Here is a 27,906-nt window from a genome sequence, read left to right as displayed (position 1 = left end):
GGATGCATGCTCTGGTGGGTTCCTCTAGAGCAACAAAACCATTACTTTAGCACCCAGATGGTGTGCTCTACAATGTTTTGTGTGGCACATAGACTGCTGGTATGCATGCTGGCTACGTGTGGTTAAACTGCAGGCAAAGTTATGAGCCAGCTTTGAAGTGAATAGCCCTCATCACTAATAGTCCCAGTCATCCTCTGATTTGATTTGATGATTCAAATAGATTCAAACATTGGACTGACAAAGAATGTAAGCATCTTGACTGTTACTAGGAGAGCATACATTAACCAGCATGATGTGAGTGGCAGACTTTCTGTTATGGTATATCTTAGCATTTAGTTATTGGCTGGAATTTTACTGTCCCGCCTGCCATGGGAATCGGATGGTGGAAAGATCCGTTGATCGTGGGTGGGATTTGATGGTTTTGGGATGAGCAAGGCCATAAAATCTGACACATTTTGTTCACGAAGTCACACCCTCCATAATAGGGAAACCCCCCCCCCCACCATCTTGTCAAAGCCAGTTGCACATACCACTTGCTTCTCTTTGTTTATGTTTATGTCAAGAGTGTGACCTTCCCTCCTGACATAAAAAGTGTCTCATCTCTCTGAAACAACTATGATGGATGAGTCATAGAGGTTTACAGCATGGAAACAGGCCCTTTGGCCCAATCTGTCCATGCTACCCTGTTTTTACCACTAAGCTAGTCCTAATTGCCCCCATTTGGCCCATATCCCTCTATATCCATCTTACCCTTGTAACTGTCTAAATGCTTTTTAAAAGACAGAATTGTACCTGTCTCTACTACTACCTCTGGCAGCTTGTTCCAGACACTCACCGCCCCCTGAGTGAAAAAAAATTGCCCCTCTGGACCCTTTTGTATCTCTCCCATCTCACCTTAAACCTATGCCCTCTAGTTTTAGACTACTCTAAGTCTTTGGGAAAAGATGTTGACTGTCTACCTTATCTATGCCCCTCATTAATTTATAGACCTCTATAAGATCACCCCAAAGTCTACTACACTCCAGGGAAAAAAAGCCCTGTCTATCCAGCTTCTCCTTATAACTCAAACCATCAAGTCTTGTAGCATCCTAGTAAATCTTTTCTGCACTCTTCCTAATTTAATAATATCCTTTCTGTAATAGGGTGACTAGAACTATGCACAGTATTCCAAGTGCGGCCTTACTAATGTCTTGTACAATTTCAACATGACGTCCCAACTCCTGTATTCAATGTTCTGACCAATGAAACCAAGCATGCAAAATGCCTTCTTCACCACCCTGTCTACTTTCAAGGAGCTATGAACCTGTACTCCTAGATCTCTTTGTTCTACAACTTTCCCCAATGCCCTACCATTAACTGAGTAGGTCCTGCCACCAGTCTTGGTGTCATCTGCAAACTTACTAACCATGCCTCCTAAATTCTCATCCAAGTCATTATTATACATTACAAATAACAGTGGACCCAGCACCAATCCCTGAGGCACACCGCTGATCATAGGCCTCCAGTTTGGAAAACAAACCTCTACAACCACCCTCTATCTTCTGTGGTAAGCCAATTTTGTATCCAGTTGGCTACCTCACCCTAGATCTCATGAGATTTAGCCTTATGCAACAACCTAACATATGCTACCTTGTCAAAGGCCTTCCTAAAGTCCATGTAGGCAACATCAACTGCACTGCCCTCATCTACCTTCTTGGATATCCCTTCAAAAAACTCAACCAGATTTGTGAGAAATGATTTTCCACTCACAAAACCACGCTAACTGTCCCTAGTTAGTGCTTGCCTCTCTAAATGCCTGTCGATCCTGTCTCTCAGAATACTTTTTAACAACTTACCCACTACAGACATTAGGCTCACTGGTCTGTAGTTCAATGAGCCTAATAGTTCGATGGCTGAGAATGGGAGATATAACAAAGATTGCCTGCTCCAACTTAGAAAGACTCCAACACAAAGAAATTCAGGGCCATATTCACATTTACAGCTACTGGCTCCTTCATAAAGTACAGACAATGCACTTTAGCTGGGGGAAAGAGAACTGCTCAATGAGGACACTAGATGAATAACATTTCCCACTAAGAACCCTTCTTCCCAACATCCTCCCTTTGTGAACATCTTGTCCATTTTTCTGTCTCTGTTCTATTTCTTGCTGGTACTATAGTTGAAGGAATTACAAACCATAATATTCATTACTGAGAGCAAGTGGCTGTTCAGAATCTTTGAAGTCACAGCCAAGGCCTTCTCCATGTGCAACACCACTCCCTGTCAAATTCATCAACTTTAACCAAGCCTGTAAACTACTTAGCACTTCTGCAAACTCAAACAAAGGCAGTAGAATTTAATCAGAAATTAATCTGCAAGTTGTTAATGACTTCTTTAAATAGAAGTGGTTAGTGTTCCTGCTGCTGCTAAACACAAGTTTAGGTGTGTATGCTTATGAGAGGTTCTATCTGGAATGAGAAGTTCTAAATTAGCTGTTTTGACATCAAATCAACATTAAATGCTCACTGATGTCATAATATGCCCACTTCCTCACATGCTCTTGACATTTTTTCTAACCATTTTTCATAGGCCATGCCTTGTGGAGCAAATACTATCAAAATGACTTCCTTAGCACTAAAATGAAATGTGCTCTACTGTTCTATTTTGTATCTAGATCTTTCCACGAGTAGCAGTCCTCATGCACTGTTAAGATTGCTTCAGATGAAACCTTGCTACTGACTGATATTCTCAAATGTTGATTTTCCAATGACAAACTAATTAATTTCCCCAAACCAACTAACAACCCCATAATCCTATCAAGTATCTTCCTAACTCATTAAGGAGTGTTACCGATTTACATTCTGTCAATCCACTAATCCGATCTCCTTCTTCATCTATGTGCCAAGTAGTATCATGACTATTATTAGACATTCTATTATCAAAAATTCCCTTTAATGAGAATTAAAAACAGCAAGCAGAAAGAAGCAACTGGAGGATTACTGCAATGGCAGAATCTAGGAAACCACAATTTGAATTTGAGAGACCTCAGAGGCTTTTGGAAGTGATTCATAGCTATCTTACACAACATGATCAAAATGACTTTAGAATTAAAAACTGTGACACATGAGTATTGTGAAATTTAGAAAATTTCCTGGACGATCAAATAGCTAAACTTACCTTCCAGATCATGCACTCATTCAGCAATTTGAGAAAACAAATAATTAGAGATAATTTTTTTTGTCAGCATAGGAAAACTATCATACCAAACCACAAAGAAAATGAAAGCCATCTGAATATTTAACATGTAACAATTTTCAAAATACAGTACTTCTTCCAATAATATGGTGACTTACCAAAATTTTGTAGGTATCAAATTTTTGCCTTGTCCTCAAAAATGCAGTTACTTACTCTGTCCATGTAAGACTACATAAATCTGTGTTTGATTTACATTATTGAGTTACACAGAACAAGAATATGCTAAGATAAGTTAACTTTGCAAATTTTGTCAAACTTTGGTTTTAGTGCCTCTATGATAGAATTGAAAACTCAGCCAGAGTTCCTGATCTTGGATGCTTTTCAGTATCTCATAAGAACATAAGAACTATCTCCTGCTGGGATATACTGGTGTCTGGATACCATGCCTTTGTATGATGGTTTCTACATTTTAGTAGATGATTCAGATTTACACATGAAGAACTTGAAAGAGATGTAATGAGATTGCTGAAATATGAGCTCCCTGAAAGAGGCAAATTCATGAGAGAAAGGAAAAAAACTAGCAAAAAACAAGTTCTCGATTGTCAAATTATTTCAATAACTTATCTGCATTGATTTGTATGTAGGGTATTTACAGAAACATTCTATAATTAAACACTTACAAATAAAAATGTAGGACAAAGGTGGATTGTTGGCCAGGGGAAACTTGTCAATGAACAAGAAAGTCTTATCTGCTGCAGCCTGTTATTGAATCCCCTATGAAAGAATAAGCCTTATGCCACACTTATCTGGCAAGGGTCTGAATTAAGCAGTTGAAGATGAATAAGTCCAAATTTAAAACGTCAGTGTTGCTAGCACATATCACAAGTTGCTCCTGATTGGTCTTTCCATCTAGAAGGCAAATATTTTGTCAGCTGGCAAGGAAACTGACTTGGGAAGCAAAGCTAACATGCCCAAAGCTATTAATTGGGGGCTGTGTGTGAAAATATTTGTTCAAATATCTACAATTGGTGACTATCATAACTGGGTTCCTGTGAGGCAAGCCAAAAAACAAAAGCTGGATGGGGGACTTCATTGTCCATCACTAAGAACGGTTTGACAGCGTAACTACTGATCAAGCTGCTTGAATACAGAAGGTCATATGTGCTAGATGGAGCCTTGGGCTGAGGTTACAGTGAAGATTATTTAGCAAATGTTGTCCAATCATGGACCCACATTGAATGTTAGACACCATGTTTTGAGTTTTGCAAGTGTGGGCTGGTTAGATACAGTGTCTATCTTGCCCATTGCAAAAAGCAGAAGGAACATACTGTTTTATATGATGATCTAGTTTTTGGGACGTATGGCCTCCATACCTGGCATCACACTGGTACTGAAATTCATATGCCACATTAATCATTTGTGTAGTAGATGGTACATCTTTTTGGCTTGACATCAGCATTCTGTTAGTGGTGAGTACCACTTGTGTTGATGCTGCATAGTAGCTTCATCAAGCAACTAGCTTCACCTGTTGCTCAAACTTTTGAGATATGTTGCCCTTCTTGGGCAACCTGAGGTAGGGAAGGAGGCACTTTCCAGAGCCAAAAGTGATAGCCTTTCTGTTTATGATTTTGCATGATATACCACACAAGATGATCTGATCAGTGTAACCACCATTGTCAGTGTAGTCAACCAACTCAAGAACAGCTTCTTCATTGCTGCGATCGGACTTTTGAATGGAACTACCTCACGTTAAGTTGATCTTTCTGTACACCCTAGCTATGACTGTCACACTGCATTCTGCACTCGCTCGTTATCTTCTCAATGAACGGTATGCTTTGCCTGTATAGTGTGCAAAGTATTCTGTATATCACTGTATTCTAATATATGTGACAGGAATAAATCAAATCAAATCATTATGCACCCTATTTCAGCATCAAGCTTGCATTGTGAGAAAATGGCTATTTTAAAGATTGCCAATAAGGCCAATCTTATAGCGCATGAAACTGTAAGAACCCCAACATGTATATTGACCAGTGAAGATGGGTTTGTGGTAGACCAAGAACTTCCCTGGCAGATTTCTCTACAAGTACATCAAGGAAAGGGAGCCCATTTGACTGCGCCATTTAAAAGTTGAACATGATGCAATCCGTAAAGATATGTAAGGAAATTATTACACGCAATTACAGATTTAACTATAGCAAATGTCTCATCTAGATATAAACATGGATATTGCCCAGGTCTTGGTGCATTTTGACATGTGCTGCTTTAACATCTGAGGGAGTTATGAATAGTTCATTCATGAGTACATTCACTAAAATCATGAGTGACATCCACAAATCTGATCTTATGATGGAAGGAAGGTCATAGGCCAGCAATTTAACTGTCCCTTTTAGCCACATAAATGCTTCGGCTAAAAGGCAGTCTGAAACTGAGATTTTTGAATGTCTAACTCACCTCCTGACTTCTCAAAGTTTGTCCACCATCTACAAGACCCAATCAGGCATGTGGTGCCACACTCTCTTCTTACCTGATTGAGTTCAGCTCCAAACATCATTCAAGAAACAAAGCAGCCTGCTTGTTCAGCATTCCATCCACCACTCTAAATATTAATTCTTTGCAACACTGGGCACATAGTGGCAGCAGTATGTACCTTTTCCAAAATGACTGCAGCAATTCACAAAGGCTCCTTTAATAACATCTTATAAACCCATGATCTGCACTACCTAGAAGAAGTGCAGCAGACGCCTGGGAGCACCATTTGCAAACCACCCTCCAAGTCACACACCATTCTGACTTGGAACCAAATTGCTTTCCTTCACTGTTCCAGGATCAAAATTATGGATCTCCCTCCTTACCAGCACTGAGTGTATCTACACCACATAGACTTTAACAGTTCAAGAAAGTAGCTGAACACTACCCTTTTCAAGGGCAATTAGGAATACAATAAATGCTGGCCTCGCAGTGAAGCACAAAGCCAAAGAACAAAATTTTAAAAACTCCACTGATATAATGTTGGTATCACTGTTCAATTGAGTACGACATGCAGATGTCATGGTCCAGTGATAGTATGGAGATATTCTGAGCAGTTTAAATATCAAGTAAATGAACTGTCATCACAATTAAGAAGGGGAAAAGATTGTTTTAGTTGATTAGGTCATGCAGGCACCTTCATAATCACAAAGTATACCTGTTAAGGGGTACCAATAGCACAAGAGAACATTTAAGTGCCAAATATGTTTTTTTTCCTGGTATATTGGTTTTCCACTCTTGAAATTGTAGACATAATATTGATAAAATTGTATGCTAATAAAAACCAGCTGTTGGATTATTTTCAAGTCTATTTCCGGAGACTGCATGTATTGCGTAATGTACTGCATGTGTTCCAGTTTTCTTTTCACTGATACTGAGTGCAATTATACCCAAAGTGGGATACTGTATATGTTCAACATTTGAACATGTAACTGTGATACTTTAGTGTAGTGTTAATGTAAGCCTACTTGTGATACTAATAAATAAACTTTAACTTTAAAACTCACATTCAAAAGCTGCACCACAGATGGATTAGCCACAACTGGTTTTTGCATGGTTAGAACCCTATTTCTGAGTGGATGATTGTTAATCAGAGGGTGCTGCTCTATGTGGGCACCAAATATCTGCAAGTAGACTTTTTAATGTAAAGCTTAATTTCATTCATTTTTAGTTGCTGGCAATGAGCCTGATTTCCAGGAGATTGAAATTACAGCAACTAAATTGCTAGCTATATGATGTGTTGGCAATGAATTAGAAAGTAAGTTAATTATTGTAATTTGTGATCCCATCAGCTTTAATCATTGCAACCACTATTTTCCATGTGTTTGGCCCAGCTATGATGCATCTAAGTTTCATTCCCTTCAAGAAAAAGAATATGTTTTACTGATAGAACATCAAACGTAAATATGATTTTGTGATTCATGATATTATAAACAACTGAAGAAAAGGGATACATTAGCTGACTTAGTTCTAAATCATACTCTAGAGTAAACATTAGCAGAAGAGCACAGAATATTTAGTGATTCACAGTAGCAAAATATAATGACTAAAGACAAGGATAGGCAATAAAATTACCTTTACATGTAAAAATAAACTAGAAGCATGCGCAAAGTTATAAAATACTTGTTTTATGGATAACTAGAAGCCACTTGAGTTTAGCTGATATAGTTGAATGATATAATCTAAAACAGGCAGTTGTGTATGTTTTTGTGGCAGAAAGGATGAATTGCTTGGTGCACACATCTGATCATTTGCGTAGTAAGAAAACCCAAAATTTTCAAAAGGAAGGGAAAAGTGAAAGGTCTTACTAGACCCAATTTCAGGGACCATTGTTCGGCCCAAGAAATCAACTTAAGGAATTGAGACAATCTCTTCCATTTTCCAAATATTTAATTGTAAGTTAATTCTGCACTGGATGTCAGATGATTAGCAATGGTGATGGTATCTGGCAAGATAGTGGTGAGGTAGAGGTAGGTAGCATCAATATGCATGTGAAAACTATGCTATGCATTTTGGATGATATCAACAAAGGACATAATGTAGGTAGGATATGGAAGTGGACCAAGGATAGATCTTAGTGGGATACCAGAGGTAATGGTGCAAGAGTTGGAAGAGAAGCAGTTGCAGTTGATACCCTGGTTATGATTAAGTAGCTAAGAATGGAACCTAGTGAGTGCATTCTCAACCAATTAGATAACAGTGGGGAAGTGAAGGAGGATGAAGTAGAAAGGAAGCAACCCATTGGAAGCTGGGAACAACTGTTTTCAGTTTGCAATTAGAACTGTAACTCTGTGGAGAGTACAATGTGTGATAAGTATCAGTGACGTTTTTATTTATGTATTAGGAAGTGTTTCATCAATAACGTTATTAAGTCATGTGAGACAGTAAAAGTGTTAACATTAAATCTTGATGTGTCATCCTGTTATTTACTTGAATTTCTCTTTAAAGGTTATTGGTCTCTACGGGGATCATAACAGACTAATGACGGCAGATTTATAGGAGAGAGGAATCTCACTTAAAATGAGGATGTTAATATCAGCTAATATGATGAACAGGAGAGTAAGTTGGATGGTTGGCAGTTTAGTGGGAATAGGGTTGAGAAAGCTGGAGGTATCATTGACAAAAGAAGGTCAGCAAAGAGGAAATAGGAGAGAAATTAGGAAACAATGCAAACTTCTGGCAGAATCCAAGATCCTGGTACATTGTCTTAAGAGCTTGCATTGTATAGTAAAACCACTATTAAATCATAAATGAAGGCTGACGTTTCAGTGCAATACTGTTTATTATTTGGAAGTCATACTAACCTTGGTTTTGGCAATCTATTCGTGACTTTGGGAAGAGGTATATATTGCATTTTGTGGAATCAGCAATATTCTGGATAGGTTTGGGGTATGTACTGTTTTTCTCATCTTGGCAGAGCAAGTTCACATTGATTATCTTCAGCTTATGACCAGCAAATCTTTCTGGATCTTTACATTTGGCCAGGTTGCCTAGATTTCGTTGGCCAGGGATCTGCAGCTTCCTGATCATTTCATCTAGCTTACAATTACAATTCCAGGGGTTGCCATAGATGCGTAGATATTTTAGTTTAGGAATAGGAATAAAAACTTCCTCTGACAAAAATCGTAACTGATTATGTTGAATCAATAAAGTATTGAGTTCATCCAATCCTTCAAAAGCATCTGGTTCTATAGTTGCTATGGCATTTCGTTGCAAATCAAGGCTCTTCAAATTTTTTAATGTTGAAAACATCGAGTCCTTCAACCTATAGATCTTATTTCCTGCCAATTGTAAATGAACAACATCCTCTGGCAAACGAGGAGGAATTGTAATGAGTCCCTTATCTTGACAATCCAGTATTTTCTCATTCGCATGAAGACTCTCATGACATAGTGTGCTAAAGAATTGAGCAAATCTTTTGACATGAGTGGAATGCCTTTTGAGGCACCTCTTGCCACAGTTCCTCATTCTGTTTCCATGGTTGCCATTCCTTGTTTTCATGAACTCTACTGCTCTACATAGGAGTAGAAACACAATAATTCTAATCACTTGCATCCTGACATCCAGATGGTCCCAGTAACCCAGTGGTGACTTGATAACATACAAGAATTCGATGCAACTTGGAAACTGAGGTAGCCCCAGATGATTTTGGTTTTGGACTGACTGAAGCCAGTTGTTCCTTGCAAAACAGTCTGTAAAGGAGACAAAGTAGGTAAAAACATAAACATCATTGCTGCAAGGTAGAAAAGTACAAGTTAAAGATGTGTCTGAAATACAGATTGCACAACACGCGAAGTGCTAAAGCACTATATTCTGAGAAAAATAGGGGTAAAATTTATTTTGGTTAGTGGTACAAAATGAGCAATAGCAAATCAAAAGCCAATTTTGCCCTGACAGTATCAGCCTGGCACACTGGCAGTGCTCACTGAGCACAAGGGTACAGGGCCTCACGGGGGCAAAGGTAAGAGGGAAGGGAAGGGTGGACTCTGCATTGGGAGATGTGGGCTAGTGGTGGGGTCGGCTATCGGGAGTTGGAGTGGCGACCGGGAGGCCGGTGATGTTCCAGGGAGGCAAGGGGATGGTGATGTCAACCAATCTCCCAGTATACTAGGAGATTGGGCGCATGCATGTTGGTACTCTGAGCACTCTGCTATTGGCCTGTCTAGTGAGCTCAGGTTCCACCCCCTCCACCTCACCCCCCTAACCCCGCTGACACGAATAGCCTGACAACCTTTGTATTGCAAATTAATGAAAACCTGCCACTTTCCTGCCCCTTGGACACTTTACTCTCCGATGTCTTCAGAGAGACAAACAGCAGCAAAAGGCAGAATTTTACGTGCACTGTGTGCAATTGGCAGGCAGAACAGGAAATGACCATGAATCCCGGTCCCTCCTGAGATTAAGTGACAATCACGAGATTACACTTAAGTACGTCACCCACATTGAGCCAGTGGGATCTGTGGGATGTGCTGTTTGTCCTCCCTGTTGTTCCTCATGATCAAGTGCCTGTGCCTCTGCCAGAGGTGGATACTTTTGATCATCAGGCCCCCTCCCACTATGTTCCCTGACATCCTTCTCACAGGAGGTGGTCAATGGCTGAGTAAACAATACGCACCTGTGAGTATGCAGATGAGGCTGATCTGTGCGCAAAAGGTGGCAAAGGGAACCAAACCTCTGGTGCCGCAGGTTAGCAATGTCCAGGGAGCCTAACACAGAAATCACTTACTTAAAACCAGAGAGCACAAACTCAGCTCTCTGAAGCAAGATGGTGACATAGTGGTTAGCACTGCTGCCTCACAGCACCAGGGACCTGGTTTCGATTCCCGGCTTGGATCACTGTCCATGTGGAATCTGCACGTTCTCCCCATGTCTGTGTGGGTTTCCTCCAAGTGTTTCGGTTTTCTCCCACAGTCCAAAAGATGCGCTGATTAGATGCATTGGTTTGCTAAATTCTCCCTCATTTTACCCAAACAGGCCCTGAAATGTGACTAGAAAATTTTCCAATAACTTCTTGCAGTGTTAATGTAAGCCTACTTGTGACACCAATAAATAAAATAAACTAAACTAAAAATCTCACATCAATGTGCACTTGCATAAACCTTCTTCATTGTAAGTTATAGTAACATTTACAACAAAACTGTTTACACTAAACATTTTCTTGAAATCTTCTCTGGACTCAATTGCAGGCTACAATGCCAGCTTTACTGACACCCTGAGGCACCAACCAATGTAGGAGTCACAAAATGAAGCAGGAACACCCACTGCTGTGTTGCCTGACTATTTGAACCTATATCTTCAGGAACTACAGATAAATCCCTGCATCCACTCCTCAGAAAAAGACAAAAAATACCAGGGAACATTTAAAATGATAATTGCCTAGTAATCTGACTGTCCAGTTATTTACTCTGTTCTTGTTTATGAGGAATTAAAAGTCTAATTGGTTCTTTGATGGAAACATTTTTAATAGGTTACCTTATCTAAACACAATGTCAAAGTAACCAATAATATGTTTGTGCTGATTCATTTTAAATAAACCAATTGAATCACTCAAAAATGCATTTTGAAGAACTGAATTGATAATTTGCAGAGTTGAAATTTCAAAGAAAGGGTAAAGTTTTAAACAAAACTTAAAATTCTATATTTCATATGAATATAATTAGGTTTATCCATTGACTTTTCTTTTGCTTTGTTTAGAACAAATCCCCAAAATACACAAATTGATTTTACTTGTTCCACCATTAATGGTAGATCATTGTAGGCTGTGATGCTATTCACTACATAACATAAATACTCCTTTCTTATAAGCTTCCCATATCCTTTGTCTCAGCATGCTCAACACCTAAAGAGATCAACTAATATGTACACTGTTCTCATGCAAAATGAACATTTGTGTATTATACTCTTTATTGTGTATTTCAGGTGATTGTCGAAATCTGCAGGATCTAAATTTAAGTCAGTGTAGAAGTTTAACCGTAAGTGGAAAATTTCTTATTCAAGCTTCTTAAGGTAGTGATCCCTGCTGGAATACAGATGTGCTAGTACTGAGCCAAATGGTTATTTATGGAGGAAATTTTAATTCACCTTCTGCTTATTGAGGATGATGTGAATGAGCAATTGAAATGCAGAAGCTCCACTTCCTGCTCTGTTGCTGTCATTTTGGGTTTCAGTGGGTTTGGTAATGATTGAGACAGTCGCCAAACTCGGCAGTTTCAAAGTTTCAATGCAATTAGGGTTCCGTGACATCAATGGAAAACTGATTGCATTTTAATCCTGGCCATTAGCAAGGACACTGCTGCGACTTTTCCACAGCATTAAAGTGACAGCTGTCAGAAGTTCAAAGTGACCTTGAAGGCACATTTAATAAAAACTTTCTTCTGTAGAGCCACAAGTATAATTTTCCACTCCAACCTACCGTCCAGTTGCTGCTTTTATCCAACTGGGCAACTGGCTGGCAGGACAAAAGTGAGGCCTGGGAGTTTGCCTCAAAATTATCTTCGAGTGCTCAAAGCTGGCTGAGGTGTGTCATCATTTTATCTGACCAAATAGCAGGCACTAGAGTAAAGCACTCAGTGTCCCTGAGTGCTTTACTCAGTCAATATCCGTACTTGTATATATTCCATCAGGGACACCATGTGTCACACAGAAGACAGATACTTGACTGATTTTCCCATTCCTAATCCAAGAGTATGTAGGACAATGGAACCAGTGTCCCAGGTGAGACCAACTAATTCAGGCAGGCAAAGGATTGAAAGGGAGGATGGAATCATCCCACAAATTGGTAATGTCCAATGAGAGGAAAGTGGCATTAGTGACACCAATAGGGCGTTTTTCCACCATACTGTATGGCACTTAGTGCAAACAGTGAACAACCATGCCTTGTAGATGGTGGACAAGCTTTGGGGGTCAGCAGGCTAAATACTTGCCCCGATCTTAGTCTTTGATCTGGTAGCCACAGTAATTAGAACCATAGAAACCCCTCAGCGCAGAAAGAGGCCATTTGGCCCACTGAGTCTGCACTGACCACAACTACACCCAGGCCCTATCCCCACATCCCTATTTACCCGTTAATCCCTTTAACCTACACATCTCAGGACACTAAGGGGCAACTTTAGCATGGCCAATCAACCTAACCCATACATCTTTGGACTTTATTATCTGGCCCAGTTCAGTTTCTGGTTAACGTTGATAGTGGGGAATTCAACAATATTAGTGCCATTGAATGTTAAGAGGCGATGTTTCTCTCTTATCAGAGGTGGTCATTGCCTGGCACTTGGGTGGCACAAATGTTAGTTGCCACTTGTCAACCCAAGTCTGGATATTGTCCAGGTTATGCTGAATTTGAAAATGGACTGCTTCAGTGTCTGAAGAATTGAGAATTGTGCAATTAGCGAATATCCCTAATTCTGACCTTATGATGGAAGGAAGGTCATTGATGAAGCAGCTAAAGATTGTTGGGACTAGTACACTGATCTGTTGAACTGGTACTGAGATACATAGGGCCCAATTTTACCATTGTGTTGTGCTCGTTTTCGGGTGCAGAAACTTGGTAAAGTTGGGCGTGAGGCGAGTAGCATGATCTGCGCCTGCTTCTACGCCAGTTCCCCCTTTACCAGGGCCCGAAAATGGCCATGATCAGGACTACGCCCAAAGCAGGCGCAATGGCCATTTAAATGTATTTGTATGTATTTAAATTGACTTAAAGGGCTGCACGCCCAACTTTAGCGGCACTTCCCCCTTTACCACCTTGTTCGCTTATCCAGAATTGGCAGAAAACAGACGTGCTCCACAAAAGTCCGATTCGGGCGCTCCAGTTATGAGGAGGTAGGTGCCTAGCATCCGACGACTCTCTGCTTAAGATCGGTGAGAGGGGATGAAGGGGGTCCGCTGCCACTCTGCCTGAGGTCAGTGAGGGGGAAGGGAGGGTCTGCTGCCATTTTGTCTGAGATCAGTGAGGGGGAAAGGGGTGTTCTGCGCATGCGCAGTTGGTGGCACCGATCGGATTTGCAGGGTTTCAGGTATGTTAAGTCCTGCCCACGTACTTCTGCAGCGCGATTCGGAATCGCTGATATTTTTGTAGGTAAATGTGTATGGGGGTGCCTGAGAATGGGTCTAAAAGTCGGATCTGAACCACTCCCAGTTTCAAATCCACCCAGCACTTAGAATCAAAATGATGAAATAGGGCCTATAAAATCCCTACAGTGCAGAAGAGGGCAATTTGATCCATCAAGCCTGTACTGACAACAATCCCATACAGGCCCTATCCTCGTAATCCCACGTATTTACCCGGCAAATACCCTTAACACTAAGGGGCAATTTAGCATGGTCAATCCACTTAATCCGCACATCTTTGGACTATGGGAGTAACTAGAATACCCAGAGGAAACCCAACAGACATGAGAACATGCAAACTCCACACAGACAGGGACCCAAGCCAGGAACCGAAACTGGGTCCCTGGCACTGTGAGGCAGCAGTGCTAACCACGGTATCGCCGTGTGTTTTTGCACATGGTTCCTGAGGTTTTTCCATGATGGATATTGAGTGAGTTGGCATGGAGGATGTAAAGACAAGATGGGTTGATGTGAGTTGGCATTAAAGTCATTTGGGGCTTTATGAGGCCGGGGTGTGGGTGACGGCATGGGTTGTGAAGAGAGTGGATGGGAGACTGAGTAGGGGTGAGGGCTAGAGGGCTTAATATCAATCGGAACAACTGAGATGAAGTCCCAAAAAAAACCAAGGTGGTACTTTTAAACAGCCTTTCTTGGCAATCCCTGTGGCTGTATCCATGAGGTGGTGGACTTGACTCTGTCCCACAACCCCATCCTCCCCTGGAATGAAAATCCCGCCTTTTGGAAGCCTTTTTCCTGAGGATGGAGTGGCAAACTTGGAAATTTCCAGACTTAGCTACCTGACTGGAGAGCAAAAATCCAAGCCTCTGTCCAAGATTAGAAAGAGAAGAATTGAACTAAGTAAGTTGCATGAGGAAAGTGTGGTCAACAATGTCAAAGGCTGCAAGTCAGGAAGGATTTAAAGGGAATATCTTCTTTTGTCAGTCGCACAAGATGTTATTGGTGATTTTTCATAAATAAATTTTCATTGTCACAAAGTTCACAAAACTGTCTTTTTAATCTCCTCTCAATCTTCCAAGACAATGAAAATCACAATTCTCTTTTCCCACTGCATTCTCTAATTTTTTAGCATGTTGCAAATATATAAACCTAGGACTAAGAATCATGTTTGAGGTAATTGAGTTTAATTTCTAAATTATTTAAATAGAGACTTTCTGAGAATGCATAATGTTACAGTCATTTGATTATGTTTGTAGGGTCACCCAATTCCTTAGAAAATCCAAGAAGCCATTTAAAATACTGACAAATAATCTGGAAACAGCATTTGTATTTTCTAACAATCCTAATTTTTGTTCTAATTTTTGCAACTAATTTTTACAACTAGAAAATTAATGAGCTGAGCTATCCTGTTAAGAAAGTGGTACAGATGTTCGCCAATTCCCTGTAGACAAATGAAATTTGCAAAGCATTCTCTATTTTTATTCTGGAAATATCCTGAACAAATCTTTACTGCATTTATTCAGAGGTTGCAAATGACATAATATGTATGCATGTTTATTTTTACTCTATTTGGTTGTTTCTATCCACTGTTTAGGACGAATTTGTGTCTATGGTGGTGGAAATGTGTACTTCACTTCTGTACCTGAACCTGTCTTACACTGCTATTAGTGATGGGACACTAAGGTCATTATCAAAGTAAGTCACCATTATTATTTTGTCATACCTATCCCTACCAGAACTTCACAGCCATAGCTAGCTTATCTCAGATATACACCATATCCTCTTCATTTCACGCTAAACCTTTTACGTTTCCTTATTTTCTTCATTGCATCCAATTTAATTATTCCATTTACTTAGTAGAAATGATAACAATGGAGTACTTCATTGATTTGTCAGTAGGTGTATGTGAATGATGTATGAAGAGATTAGTTTTTTTCTTCATGTTGGCAAAAAATTAACAGTCACTCCACATAAAATATTTTAATAATGTAATACATCACGTCAAAATATTTTAAGCACCTTTACATAAGATAATATAAATGCTATATTAATTATAATTTGACCTGTAAAAGGATGCCAAAATACAAATGCAATTGAGTATATCTGAATTTCTGCCTCTAATTTTAAAAGTAGTACTTTAATATTACGAATAGCAGTTCATGTTTGCAATACTGAAGTACGCCAGATTGGGTAGTTAATATGCATACAGAAAATAAGTTAAAATTTACCATATTGATAGCTTTGTCTTGCAAAACAGTTACATCAATGCTGAATAAAAAACTGGATGCCAAAAGCTCAATAGTTCTGGTAGTACAAGCTCTCTGTTTGGATTAACTAAAAACAAATGCAAGTAAATTTAATATTAATAAATGCCATGGAACTTGAATTATTTTCAATATTCTATATTGAAGGCTTTCCTGGCAGGTAGTGGAAAAGAAACATTCTATAAATAACACTGAATGTCATTAGGCATGATAGTTACCAGCGTAGCTCTGTTCCGGATACACAAGCTCTTTGCTTGGGTTAATTAAAAACAAATGTAAGACTACAATAGTGTAGTCATTACAAGACAGAAAATGTGACACTGAAACTGATTTTATGTCACGTTTTGTAGCTTTATAAGTGTAATAAAATGTAAAAATTACATTTTTATTTTTGCCTTTTTCTTCCCATCTAAAACTAAAAAAGCTGATTTGTAAATGTACTGAATAGCTGTTTATTTGAAAAGTTTAAATGAACAACGTCAAAGGACTAAAAACAGAAAATGCTGAAAAAACTCAAAGTCAAAAGACTTGCCATGGAGATTTAAATGCATTTTTCATTCCTCATACATGGCTGTTACATTACTCAAAAGTGTTTGTTTCTGATTTAATGCTGCCAAAAACGATAACTTTAAAATTACAGTAAGTAAACTTTGCATTGTAGATGCCCGTAATAGCTTTCCTATTTTATGCCTTAATTGTGATGTCACTGAAATGCATCTACTTTCTTTCAAGGTTTGGATTGAATCTACAGTTTTTGAGCTTAGCTTACTCAAAGAAATTCACAAATAAAGGTTTGAATTACCTTGCTACCGGAAAGGGCTGCCACAAGCTCGTCTACCTGGACATTTCAGGTTGTACTCAGGTTAGTCTACAGAACGTTTTGCTGTTAGTAGAAGCCGTGTGCTTTACAATCCTAGAGCGGAGCAGCAGACTGAGTAATGGAGGAAGGGGGAGGGGAATGGAACTGGTGTGAGGTTACAGAATCCCAGCTGCCTAAAAAAATGTTTCCTCAGGCTTTTGGCAGAATTCCAGGTAGTTTTTAGGCCAGAATATCTAATTCCCCGGATAAAAACTCCAGTCTGGTTGTTAAAGCTATATATCCAATTTTATTCTACCTTTGTTAGTGATAGTTGTTTGTAGCTTTAGGAGCTGAAAATCTGTGTCACTTCAGCACATTCCCACCATGAAAGCGGTCACGGAGGATCCCAGATTTTTCTGGGGAATGGGATTTATGGACGAGACTTGATCCACCCCAAACTAGGTTTCCGATATCAGGGGTGGGATTCCCCAGCCAGAAATTTCCTCATCCCTAGAAGCTTGGAAGAATAACAACAGCTAGTGTGCCTAGGAAGCGGACAAACAACCACAGAGGTGCAAATTACACACATTTGGACCCAGGGCAAATTGTAACCTGAGCCCCCAAAAACATACTTGTCAAAGTTCAATTTAGTTAGCCACATGCCAGACTCCATCAAATAGGTACCCATTGCAATATTCAAATTAAATAACCTTCTCTTGATGCTTTATTCGCTGAAGGGACCAAGAGTAAAGGTACTAAAACAAAATATATACTGAGATGTTGACGTCATAAGAATTAATATCCAGTTTAAATTATTTTGGCTTGTGAAGAATAGTTGTATTCACCCTTTCCGTGATGTGCACACATTATAGTAAAAGGTTCTGCCCCACCGCTTTGATGGATTGTAGTTGTTACTTGGTTACATTCTGAAAGTTCTGAAATTGTACGGTTTTTTTTTGATGGAATGATATTTGGTTTAAAATCTTAGATCTATCAAGTAACGTTTGCTTTGTTCTCACTTTATGTATCTCAGTAAATGGTGTCCATAATATTTTGCCCTATAATTGCCTAGGCAGGAAAAAATGAATCCGAAAATGTGCTTGGACAAATAATATAGTTCTCCCAAAACCAATCTCCATCTCTTTGCAAAATGCTAATAACATATATTCATACTAAAGGGAAGGGCTGAATGATGTTTTACAATGTGCACTCCACTTTTCTATCTCAAGAAACCAAGGAAGTCAGTTTCCTGGTTTTGTCAATTACAATTCTCACAAAAATTACACAGTAGGGTCTGTCATTTCTGATTAGCAATGTAATGGAATTCTCTCAGGAATTCAAAGTAGCCAATTAGAATTCACTTATCACTGCAAGAATAGTCAGGAAATAAGCTTCTTGACCCCTAAAACATCTGCCAAGAACTCATCTGCTGATTAGAATTTTGTGAACTAGAATAAACAAGTTATGTTTTATAAATCCTACTTGGGCTGATCGCAGACATGATATAACAATGCTATTTTCTTGCCCTGTTTGCTGAATTAAATAGTGTATTAATAAATTGTGAGGTAGAAAGAAAGAATGTGAATTTCACCATATGGAAACTTCAGTGTAGCTATAGATTTACTCTCCTCCTGCCATTTCCTTAATTCTCTCTTTCATAATTTGCATTGCTGGGGTATTTTTGCATAACTTCCAGGATATTACTGTCAGAAACTTTGGATATGTTACAGACACCACCTTTAGACATGTAGCAATAATTGATTGAACCAACAGTTTCAAAAAAGTTAACAGAAGCAACAAAAGCAGATATATTAAGAATTATTAGCTTATGACACCAAATTTGTAACAAGCTGTAAATTATATACAACGGTCACATATTTCCATGAGTGAGTGCTTCTGCATGGTGGTAGCCTTTGAATCAGAGGATGCAGGGTTTGAACCCTTGCCTACACAGTCTCAGTTAGACTCCATCTTTGGAACTGGAAGTTACTGGGTTTTTCATATTTGGCAGTTATACCCTCCCCTATCATGTACTTGTAAAACCCGCCAGTCTTGGGCTATCAGTCCCTTCAGTTGATAAATACATTTTTTAAAATTAGAAATTGTATTGCATTATATGTGTGTGTGCATATATGATTGTCCTTTGATGTTCAGGTGCCTCCCTGAAGACCAACATGTAGGAGGACAAGGCAAGGAGAAAAGTATCCACAGGAGCATCCCAGAGTTATTAGGCTGAATTTTCATGGAGTTGTAGATACTCTGTGGAGGGGTGAAAATGGCATCTGGGCCCTGATTCCTGGATTCCTGACCCCATTCACAGGATTTGTGATTTTCAGGACTGCCATTTAATGGTCAGGCTAGTTTGGGTCATGAGCCTGCACCTTGCACTCTTGATCTGGCCAGCTTCATTGGAGGGTAGGCATGTCCCTTCTGCAATTTTTGTGGAATCCGTCCAACTTTTCAAAGTGTTTGTGCTTCATGGCGCATTAAAGGTGTTGTGACCATACCTTTTCAAGAGAATCTTTTGAAAGGTATGTCCTAAAGATCCTTCACAGGCCTCTCCATGTGAAAGTATACCGTTCCCACTAACCTCCTATTATCCCTCACACTTCCTATGCCAATCTGTGGCACTTCAATGGCCATTTACCCACTATACATTGTAAAGAACTAATGAACTCTATGGTGACAATAGGATGTGTAAAGCCAAAAGTAAATAATAAGGCTTGTCTGAAAGCCTAGATATCTAGTAGGGTACTAAAACACCTGAGGCAAACATTGCTTGATTGACAGCTTTTAATCTCTGAACTCTTGGGTCAATTATATAGTGTTTATTTAGACAAGGTAAAGATATTTTAAGTGCTTGCAGTTTCAATATTTATTGTTTAAAGGGTCTGGATGATTGATACATTTAATGGGCTGTAGTAAAAATGAATTTTAACAAGTGGGTAGTTAAAAATGAATGTCTTTTTTTGCATATCCTATTGTCACTATGTGGTTCATTTGTTTTGTACAGTATAGTGGGTGAATGGCCATTGAATGCCATTGCTTGACATGAAGGGCCATGTGGGGTGAGTGGGGAGCATAAGATAGCATGGATGGAGAATGAAGTTTGTGGAGATGACAATGAGGGCAAGAGTGCCTTATATTTTTCATTATAACTGGGATAAAGTCTCAAAGCCCTGGGATAGGCCTTTAAAGTGTCTTACCTCAGCACCTGACAGCCAATATGACCGCCCCAAACTCTTTCCCAAGTTGCCTGCATTGTGTGGGCTCTTACTTTTGAGGTGGGCAGTCATGGTCAGGACTTGCTACCTTCTTGACTCTTGCTACCTTCTTGACTCTTGCTACCTTCCTCAAGATGCTAGCAGCAACACAAACTGAGGAAAGATTAGAGGTAGCAAACACAGAAATAAGAACATAAGAACATAAGAAATAGGAGCAGGAGTAGGCCATCTAGCCCTTCGAGCCTGCCCCGCCATTCAATAAGATCATGGCTGATCTGTTGTGGCTCAGTTCCACTTTCCCGCCCTCTCCCCATAACCCTTAATCCCCTCTCTTATCAAGAACCCATCAACCCGCTTCTTAAAAATATTTAGCGAGGCAGCCTCCACCACTTCAACGGGCAGAGAATTCCAGAGATTCACCACCCTTTGAGTGAAGAAGTTCCTCCTCAACTCCGTTCTAAACCGCCTCCCCTTTATCTTGAGGCTGTGCCCCCTAGTCCTACTGTCTTTTTTGAGCGGGAAGAGTCTCTCCACCTCTATCCTATCCATCCCATTCATCATCTTATACGTCTCAATGAGATCTCCCCTCAAGACACCAAGATTGGGGGAAAGGCAAATTGTGCGGAGGGTGTGGAGAGTCTGCAGAAGGATCTAGATAGGCTGGGCGAATGGGCCAGGAAATGGCAAATGGAATTTAATGTTGGCAAGTGTGAGGTGGTCCACTTTGGTAGGAAGAATGGTAGGAAGGACTATTACTTACGTGGCGAAAAACTGCAGCAGGCGACGGTGCAGAGGGACCTCGGGGTCCTTGTGCATGAGTCGCAAAAACCCAGCTTGCAGGTGCAGCAGGTGGTCAGGAAGGCGAATGGGATGCTGGCCTTCATAGTGAGGGGGATTGAATATAAAAGTAGGGAGGTCTTGCTGCAGCTGTATAGGGCATTGGTGAGGCCGCAGCTGGAGTACTGTGTGCAGTTTTGGGCGCCGCACCTGCGCAAGGATATTTTGGCCCTGGAGGGAGTGCAGAGGAGGTTTACTAGGCTGATACCGGAGTTGAGGGGATTGAGCTATGAGGAGAGGCTGAATAAACTAGGCTTGTACTCGTTAGAGTTTAGAAGAATGAGGGGAGATCTCATTGAGACGTATAAGATGATGAATGGGATGGATAGGATAGAGGTGGAGAGACTCTTCCAAGTCTTGGTAATGAGCAGGATGTGGATTTTAAAGCTCAGTTTTGTGTTGAACAGGATGCTGAGGTTTTATATGGTACAGCAAGTGAGTGGCCAGGGAGTGGGTGGATAAGTGGCAAAGGAATACAGTTTATGAGGTGAGGCACCGATAACAATGTTTAATTGAAGGAAATTGTAGCTCATCCTTGACTAGGACAGCTTTTTCATTCATTGTGCAAGCCATTATAGCATTAGCTTTGACGAGACAGGTTTCTTCCAGATTGCTGTATCGGACCATCTGTCAAATAAATAAATCTTTATTCATCACTGTATGAATTGGATAACTGATGCAATCCTTGCTGCAATAAACAACTTTATTACTTTTCCAGTGTAGAAATGATCTCTGTAATTCCACTAGCTCTCTATCCCTTCTTTGTTCCCTCTCAAAGATTAGGCTCTTCTAACTCCTGCTTTTAGTGAGTTTTCTCTATGTTATTTTTAACAACATCATATAGAGTTTAAAGCAAAGCATATCGTGCTTACAGTCCAATCATTGTTCCTAGTGTAAGCACAAGGTGAACTTTGGATGGGTGGATGACATGGTGAGTTTGAAACTTAATCATTGTAGCAAAATACTGACTCAGAATAATCTTGGGTGGATTTTACATATAATTGGTTGATATAATACTGTGATTCAGCATTGCAACTTTCTTGACTCAAGGGCATAGAATCATGCAATAACATAGCTCAGAGAACCATTTGACCCATCAATTTAGCATTATTATGCTTCCCTTTCCTCACAGCCAAGGGTTTATTTTTGTTTATAATCTTCTATTCAGGTTCCTTGTGAGCGGAATTCTCTATTTTTCAGACTAAATGATGGGCAGCTCTTTTTTGCTGGCCAGAATGGCAGGAATCATACCAGATTCTGTGCTTGGAAACTCATTAGTGATGCATGGGCACCTCCTGCACCCCTCTGAATCTCTTGGCGGGCCAGCAGTTGATTCACCCACCTGCCATTAGCTGGCAAAATTGAATGTCTTGATGCCATATGTAAACAACAGTACAACGCATGTTTCTCTGGCCCACATATCCTCACCAGAATGTGCAGGATGTCAACAGCCTAGAGGCAAAAGGCTAGCTTTCTTAGAAAGAATGCAGCACCAGCTTTCACTGCCAGGGCCTTTCAGGTCCTTATTCAGGAATCTGGGCCAACCAGCATGTACTCTTCCCCAGGTCAGCAGGGCTGCCACCCATCCATGAAGAGCTATGCAGTAAAGGAGTGATGAAGATTTCATCTACTCCGCCAGGGTAACTCCCCTCTCAGTTCACTTCACTATCAAACTATCTTTGTTGTTCGTCATTTATGTAAACAATTTGGATGAGAATATAGGAGGCATGGCTAATAAGTTTGCAGATGACACCAAAATTGACAGTGTAGTGGACAGTGAAGAAGGTTATCTAAGACTACAATGGGATTTTGATCAACTAGGCCAGTGGGCCGAGGTGTGGCAGATGGAGTTTAATTCAGATAAATGCGAGGTGTTGCATTTTGATAAGACAAATCAGGGCAGCATTTACACAGTTAATGGTAGAGCCATTGAACAGAGAGACCTAGGGGTGCAGGTACATAGATCTTGAAAGTGGTCTCACAGGTAGACCAGGGCAGGGGTGGTGGGGGGTTTGGTGGTGGGATTTGGGACACTTGTCTTCATCATTCAGATCATTGAGAACATGAGTTGGAACGCTATGTTACAGTCTATAAAACAATGTTATGTAGAGGCCTATAAAATAATAAGTGGCATAGATAATGTAGATAACGTCTTTTCCCAAAGTTAAGGGAATCTAAAACTAGAGGGCATAGGCTTAAGGTGAGAGAGGAGAGATACTAAAGGATCCAGTGGGACAATGTTTTCACACAGAGGGTGGTAAGTGTCTGGAACAAGCTGTCAGAGTTGTAGTAGTAGAGGCAGGTATCTTATCTAAATTTTATCTTTTAAAAAGCATTTAGACACTTACATGGGTAAGATGGGCATAGAGGGATGTGGGCCGAACATGGGCAACTGGGACTAGCTTAGTGGTTAAAAAAAAATGGCGTGGACAAGTTGGGCCAAAGGGCCCATTTCCGTGGTGTGAACCTCTATGACCCTAAAACTGTACAAAACGTTGGTAAGGCCACATTTGGAGTACTGCATGCAATTCTGGTCATCCTGCTATAGGAAGGACATTATTAAACTGGAAAGGGTGCAAAAAAAATTGACAAGGATGTTATAAGGAGAGGCTGGATAGGCTGGGATTTTTTTTTCTCTGGAGCATAGGAGAATGAGAACAAAGAACAAAACAGCCCAGGAAACAGGCCCTTCGGCCCAACGAGCCCGCGCTGCCATTTTAACATTATGAGTCCCCCCTCCACCCATGACCCTTGTCTACGCTTATGGCATTCCACATTAAGGGAAGACTAATTTAGGGACAATTTGTTACACCAGTCAGCCTAATAGCACATCTTTGGGGTGTGGGAGGAAACCAGAGAAAACCCACGCAGGCACGGGGAGAATGCACAAACTCCCACAGACGCTGGCCCAAATCCATGTATCTGCACAGCAAACAGTGATAGTCACTGAGCTGTCGTGTTGCCCAGCATCTGGTCCAGTTTAAGCGTACACTAACGACATGAAGTACTAGACTATTCTCAAAACAACCAAGAGCAGCCCTCGTACGACCCATCACGTGTATGCCCCTTGGTGGACAACAAGGCGGACCGAAGAACCTGTGGATTATAAGAGAAAAACATCAGTATCCTCCACATCCTTATACATTCCCAGGGACGTCCCAAGGCTCCTGAACCTTATTTAAAACACTCTCCTATATCCCTCCATCTCCATCCCGCTCATGTGCCTAAGTAACTCTTAAACAACTCCAGTGTGCCTGCCTCCACCACCTTGCTTGGCAGAGCATTCCATACACCCACTACCCTCTGTGTGAAAAACCTCCCTCTAACATCCAAATTATACCTCAGCCCCCTCACCCTAAGCCCGTGGCCCCTCGTAATGTGCGTTTCCAACATAGGAAAAAGCTTACCGCTGTTTACTCTATCTATACCCTTCATAATCTTATATACCTCTATTAGATCTCCCCTCAGTCGCCATCTTTCAAGGGAAAACAGCCCCAATTTGCTCAATCTTTCCTCATAACCCAGTCCTTCCATACCAGGCAGCATCCTGGTAAACCTCCTCTGCACCCTCTCCAGGGTCTCCACGTCCTTCCGGTAGTAAGGCAACCAGAACTGGACGCAGTACTCCAAATGCGGCCTAACCAACATTCTATACAACTGCAACATTAGACTCCAGCTCTTACACTCTATACCCCTTCCTATAAAGGCTGACATACCATAAGCTTTCTTCACAACCTTCTCCACTTGTACTGCCACCTTCAAAGACTTGTGCACTTGCACCCCCAGGTCCTGCTGCGTTTCTATACTCTTTATAGGTCAACCCTTTATCATATAACTCCCCCCTACATTATTTCTGCCAAAATGCATCACCTCACATTTATCAGGATTAAACTCCATTTGCCATTTATCTGCCCAATATACCAGCCTATCTATATCCCATTGTATTGCCTGACACTGCTCCTCACTGCCCGCCAATCCAGCCATCTTAGTGTCATCTGCAAATTTGCTGATCACATCACTTACTCCCTGTTCCAAGTCATTTATGTATATTACAAATAGAAGAGGTCCCAGCACTGAAATGCCTTTGGATTTTCCTTAATCCTGTCTGCCAAAGCCATTTCATGCCCCCTTTTTGCCCTTCTAACTCCCTGTTTGAGCTCCCTCCTACTCTTTCTGTATTCCTCCAATGCTCTCTCCGTTCCCAGTTGCTTAGACCTAACATACGCCTCTCGTTTCTTCCTGACCAAGTCCTCAATATCCCTAGTAATCCACGGCTCTCTGATCCTACCTCTCCCATCCTTCCTCTTGTCTGACACATGTCTTTCCTGCAACCATTTCAGTTTTCCCTTGAAAGACTCCCACATGCTGAACGTGGACTTGCCCTCAAACAGCCTCTCCCAATCTGTATCCCTAAGTTCCTGCCTAATCTGGCTGTAGCTAGCCTTTCCCCAATTTAGCACCCTCCCCTTAGGACAGCACGGTGCAGATGTGGACTTTCAGGAGACGTGTTGTCTCCAGGAACTCCCACATATTACACCTAATGCAGCTGAAGCATCTCCCCATGGACCCTGCCATTTACCTGACCACCCTTAGAGTTATGGACACAAATGGAAAACAGGAAAAAAAAGGAACCAGTAACTCACCTTGCCTAAGCTTGCTCTCGCCTAAGCCCAGGGAGCCAAAGCCCTTACAGCTCTCACTCTGCACCCACCTCACTCCGCTGCCCGCAGTCTACTGCAGCCTTTTTATACTCCTGCGCTCCCTTCCCGACTGCCCCCGCACCTGGCTTCCGCTACAGAAAGAAAAAACAAACAAAAACCCCCGTGAACTGGCAATAGAGAGAAAAAAACTAAATTGAAAATCGACCACTCACCACAGCCACCAGCACTCTGCAAGTACACTGCTCCGGAGAACAATGAGGGGGATCCTCGGGTGAGTACCTGATTTATACTCGCGCGCTCCCTTCCCGACTGCCCCCGCGCCTAGCTTCCGCATGAGGGGTGACCTTATAGAGGTTTATAAAATCGTGAGAAGCATAGATAAGGTGAATAGCCAAGACCTTCTTCTCCAGGGTAGGGGAGTCCATAATTAGAGGGCATAGGTTTAAGGTGAGAGGGAAAAGGTTTAAAAGGTACTTGAGGGGCAACTTTTTCATACAGAGGGTGTTGTGAATATGGAATGATTTGCCAGAGGAGGTGGTAGAGATGGGTACAATTACAACATTTAAAGGACATGTATATGGTTGGGAAAGGTTTAGAGGGTTATGGGCCAAATGTAGGCAAATGGGACTAGTTCCGTTTAGGAAACCTGGTTAGCATGGATGAGTTGGGCCGAAGGGCCTGTTTCTGTGCTTATATCTCTAAGACTCTGTGACTCTCCTTTTGTCTTCCTTTATTTTGCTTTTTGTTCTGTCGGGGTTATTCTTTCCCTTTTTCCATTGCCTATAATTCACGCAGTTTCAATTATTTTGCTCTTTGGTCTGCTGCAATTGTGTCCCTCTCGTTTGCTTTTGGTACTGTCTCTCTCATTCTTTTGACTCTAATTCAAAGTGTTTCATTTGCAATTGAATTTTAACCATTTTCAATGATTCCGACTGGGTTGATGTCAATTTCAAATGCAATTACCTTCACCTTCCTTGCCTCTTCAGGTAATGTCAACTGCAGCTTGTTTACCAATTCCAAGAGCTTTGCTTTAACCACCTTTTGTGAACCACCCCAAGTGACTTCTTCCACACTCAAGAAACTTTCAGCCCTGAAAAAGCTATTATTCCATAACGCACTCCTTTTTTAAACCAATTGAATGCCATACCTGGAAAGAAAACACCAATACTCATCGCTCACTGACAGGACTCCAATAATCCTAAACCAAACAAAAAATATAGATTTTAATCCCATAAAGAGCCTGAAATTTGTTAGGGACCAGATCAGAAACTCCAAGGCATATTATGAAATTAGTCTGGACCCTGACTTTTACTTTTGATTTTGACATTAGGGTAGGCATCAGGTGTTTTGCTCCAGGTATGATGCAATTGACCCACTAGGAAGGTTTTATCAAAACAACCTTTATTTAAGAACACAATTAAAATATAACAAAAAGAATTAACATAACTTTTACTAGTTAATATAAATATGACAAATTATAATTCTTAATAGCTATCAATCTCTATTGTTCCAACTTAGCAGCATCCCCTTTCTTATATAAACACATAAACCTCTAATACATAAACCTCTTCTTCAGAACTAGCACCAAAACCAGATATACGTATGCGGATGTTAGATTTCCAACCTTTTAACACCTCTGCACAGACACTGCCTTCTGACTCTCATACAACAAAATTTCAGAAAGATATGTCCTCAAAGAGCAGAGCATCAGGGAAATAAACCTAGTCCCTAGCAGATCCCAGTCTCCAGATAACAGAAAGAAAAGGCTACCTCTCTCTGCAGCTTTCAAACAGCAACCAAACTTGACTTCTCTGTATAAGTCTAGCTGCACCAAGTCACATGACCATACCTGTCAATCACCCTAATCAAGACCTACTCTGCAGAGCCCAAGGGGAACACTAAAAACAACAACCGGAATAGTCCAGATCAAAACAAACATTCTAGCCATCATGCTGCTGCAGTAACAACACAAGCTACCAGATACAGTCCAAGCAACACAGATTAGAACAGGCTGTTAAAATAGATCCTGCACAAAAAATGTTTCTTAAAGGCACAGTATCTTAAAGGCTGTGTGCTTCAAAGAAAACGATGTACAGGCAATGTGCAGGATTGTCCTACAGTTGATGTCCTTGGATGTGCTAGGTTCGGTATTAGGCTGCAGGGATATGATGAACACAAACTGGGGTAGGAGTTGGTGGGAGGAGGTGGTGGTATGTATAGCTGTCATGGGAGTGGGAAACCTCAGCAAATGGTGGTTCAAATGAGGTGCGTACAGCTCCATATGTGGCATGAGCACTTTGCAGCTGATGGGCTCAGGGGGAGTGTGGCAAAGTCCATCACCAAAACAACAG

At 40.8% G+C, this 27,906-nt stretch overlaps 2 protein-coding genes across 2 annotated transcripts in view; one reads left to right on the top strand and one right to left on the bottom strand.

The window, feature by feature from the left end:
• The window catches only part of lrrc17 (leucine rich repeat containing 17), a 33,037-nt gene extending 15,821 nt beyond the window's left edge, over positions 1-17,216 (bottom strand). The window contains exons 1-2 of the mRNA XM_080207478.1: positions 16,837-17,216; positions 8,508-9,395 (exon numbers count right to left, since the gene is read on the bottom strand). Of these exons, the coding sequence (XP_080063604.1) occupies positions 8,508-9,258 (751 nt within the window). The 5' untranslated portion in view covers positions 9,259-9,395; positions 16,837-17,216. The remainder of the gene's footprint in view (positions 1-8,507; positions 9,396-16,836) is intronic.
• The window catches only part of fbxl13 (F-box and leucine-rich repeat protein 13), a 246,667-nt gene that overhangs the window by 102,207 nt on the left and 116,554 nt on the right, over positions 1-27,906 (top strand). Inside the window, exons 11-13 of the mRNA XM_080207484.1 lie at positions 11,623-11,675; positions 15,365-15,465; positions 16,767-16,896. Of these exons, the coding sequence (XP_080063610.1) occupies positions 11,623-11,675; positions 15,365-15,465; positions 16,767-16,896 (284 nt within the window). The remainder of the gene's footprint in view (positions 1-11,622; positions 11,676-15,364; positions 15,466-16,766; positions 16,897-27,906) is intronic.

Source organism: Carcharhinus amblyrhynchos, chromosome 19, assembly GCF_965287045.1.
Source record: "Carcharhinus amblyrhynchos chromosome 19, sCarAmb.v2.hapA, whole genome shotgun sequence".
Taxonomy (NCBI): domain Eukaryota; kingdom Metazoa; phylum Chordata; class Chondrichthyes; order Carcharhiniformes; family Carcharhinidae; genus Carcharhinus; species Carcharhinus amblyrhynchos.
The sequence above is the reverse complement of the archived record's forward strand: the minus strand, read 5'-3'. Positions and strand labels throughout refer to the sequence as shown.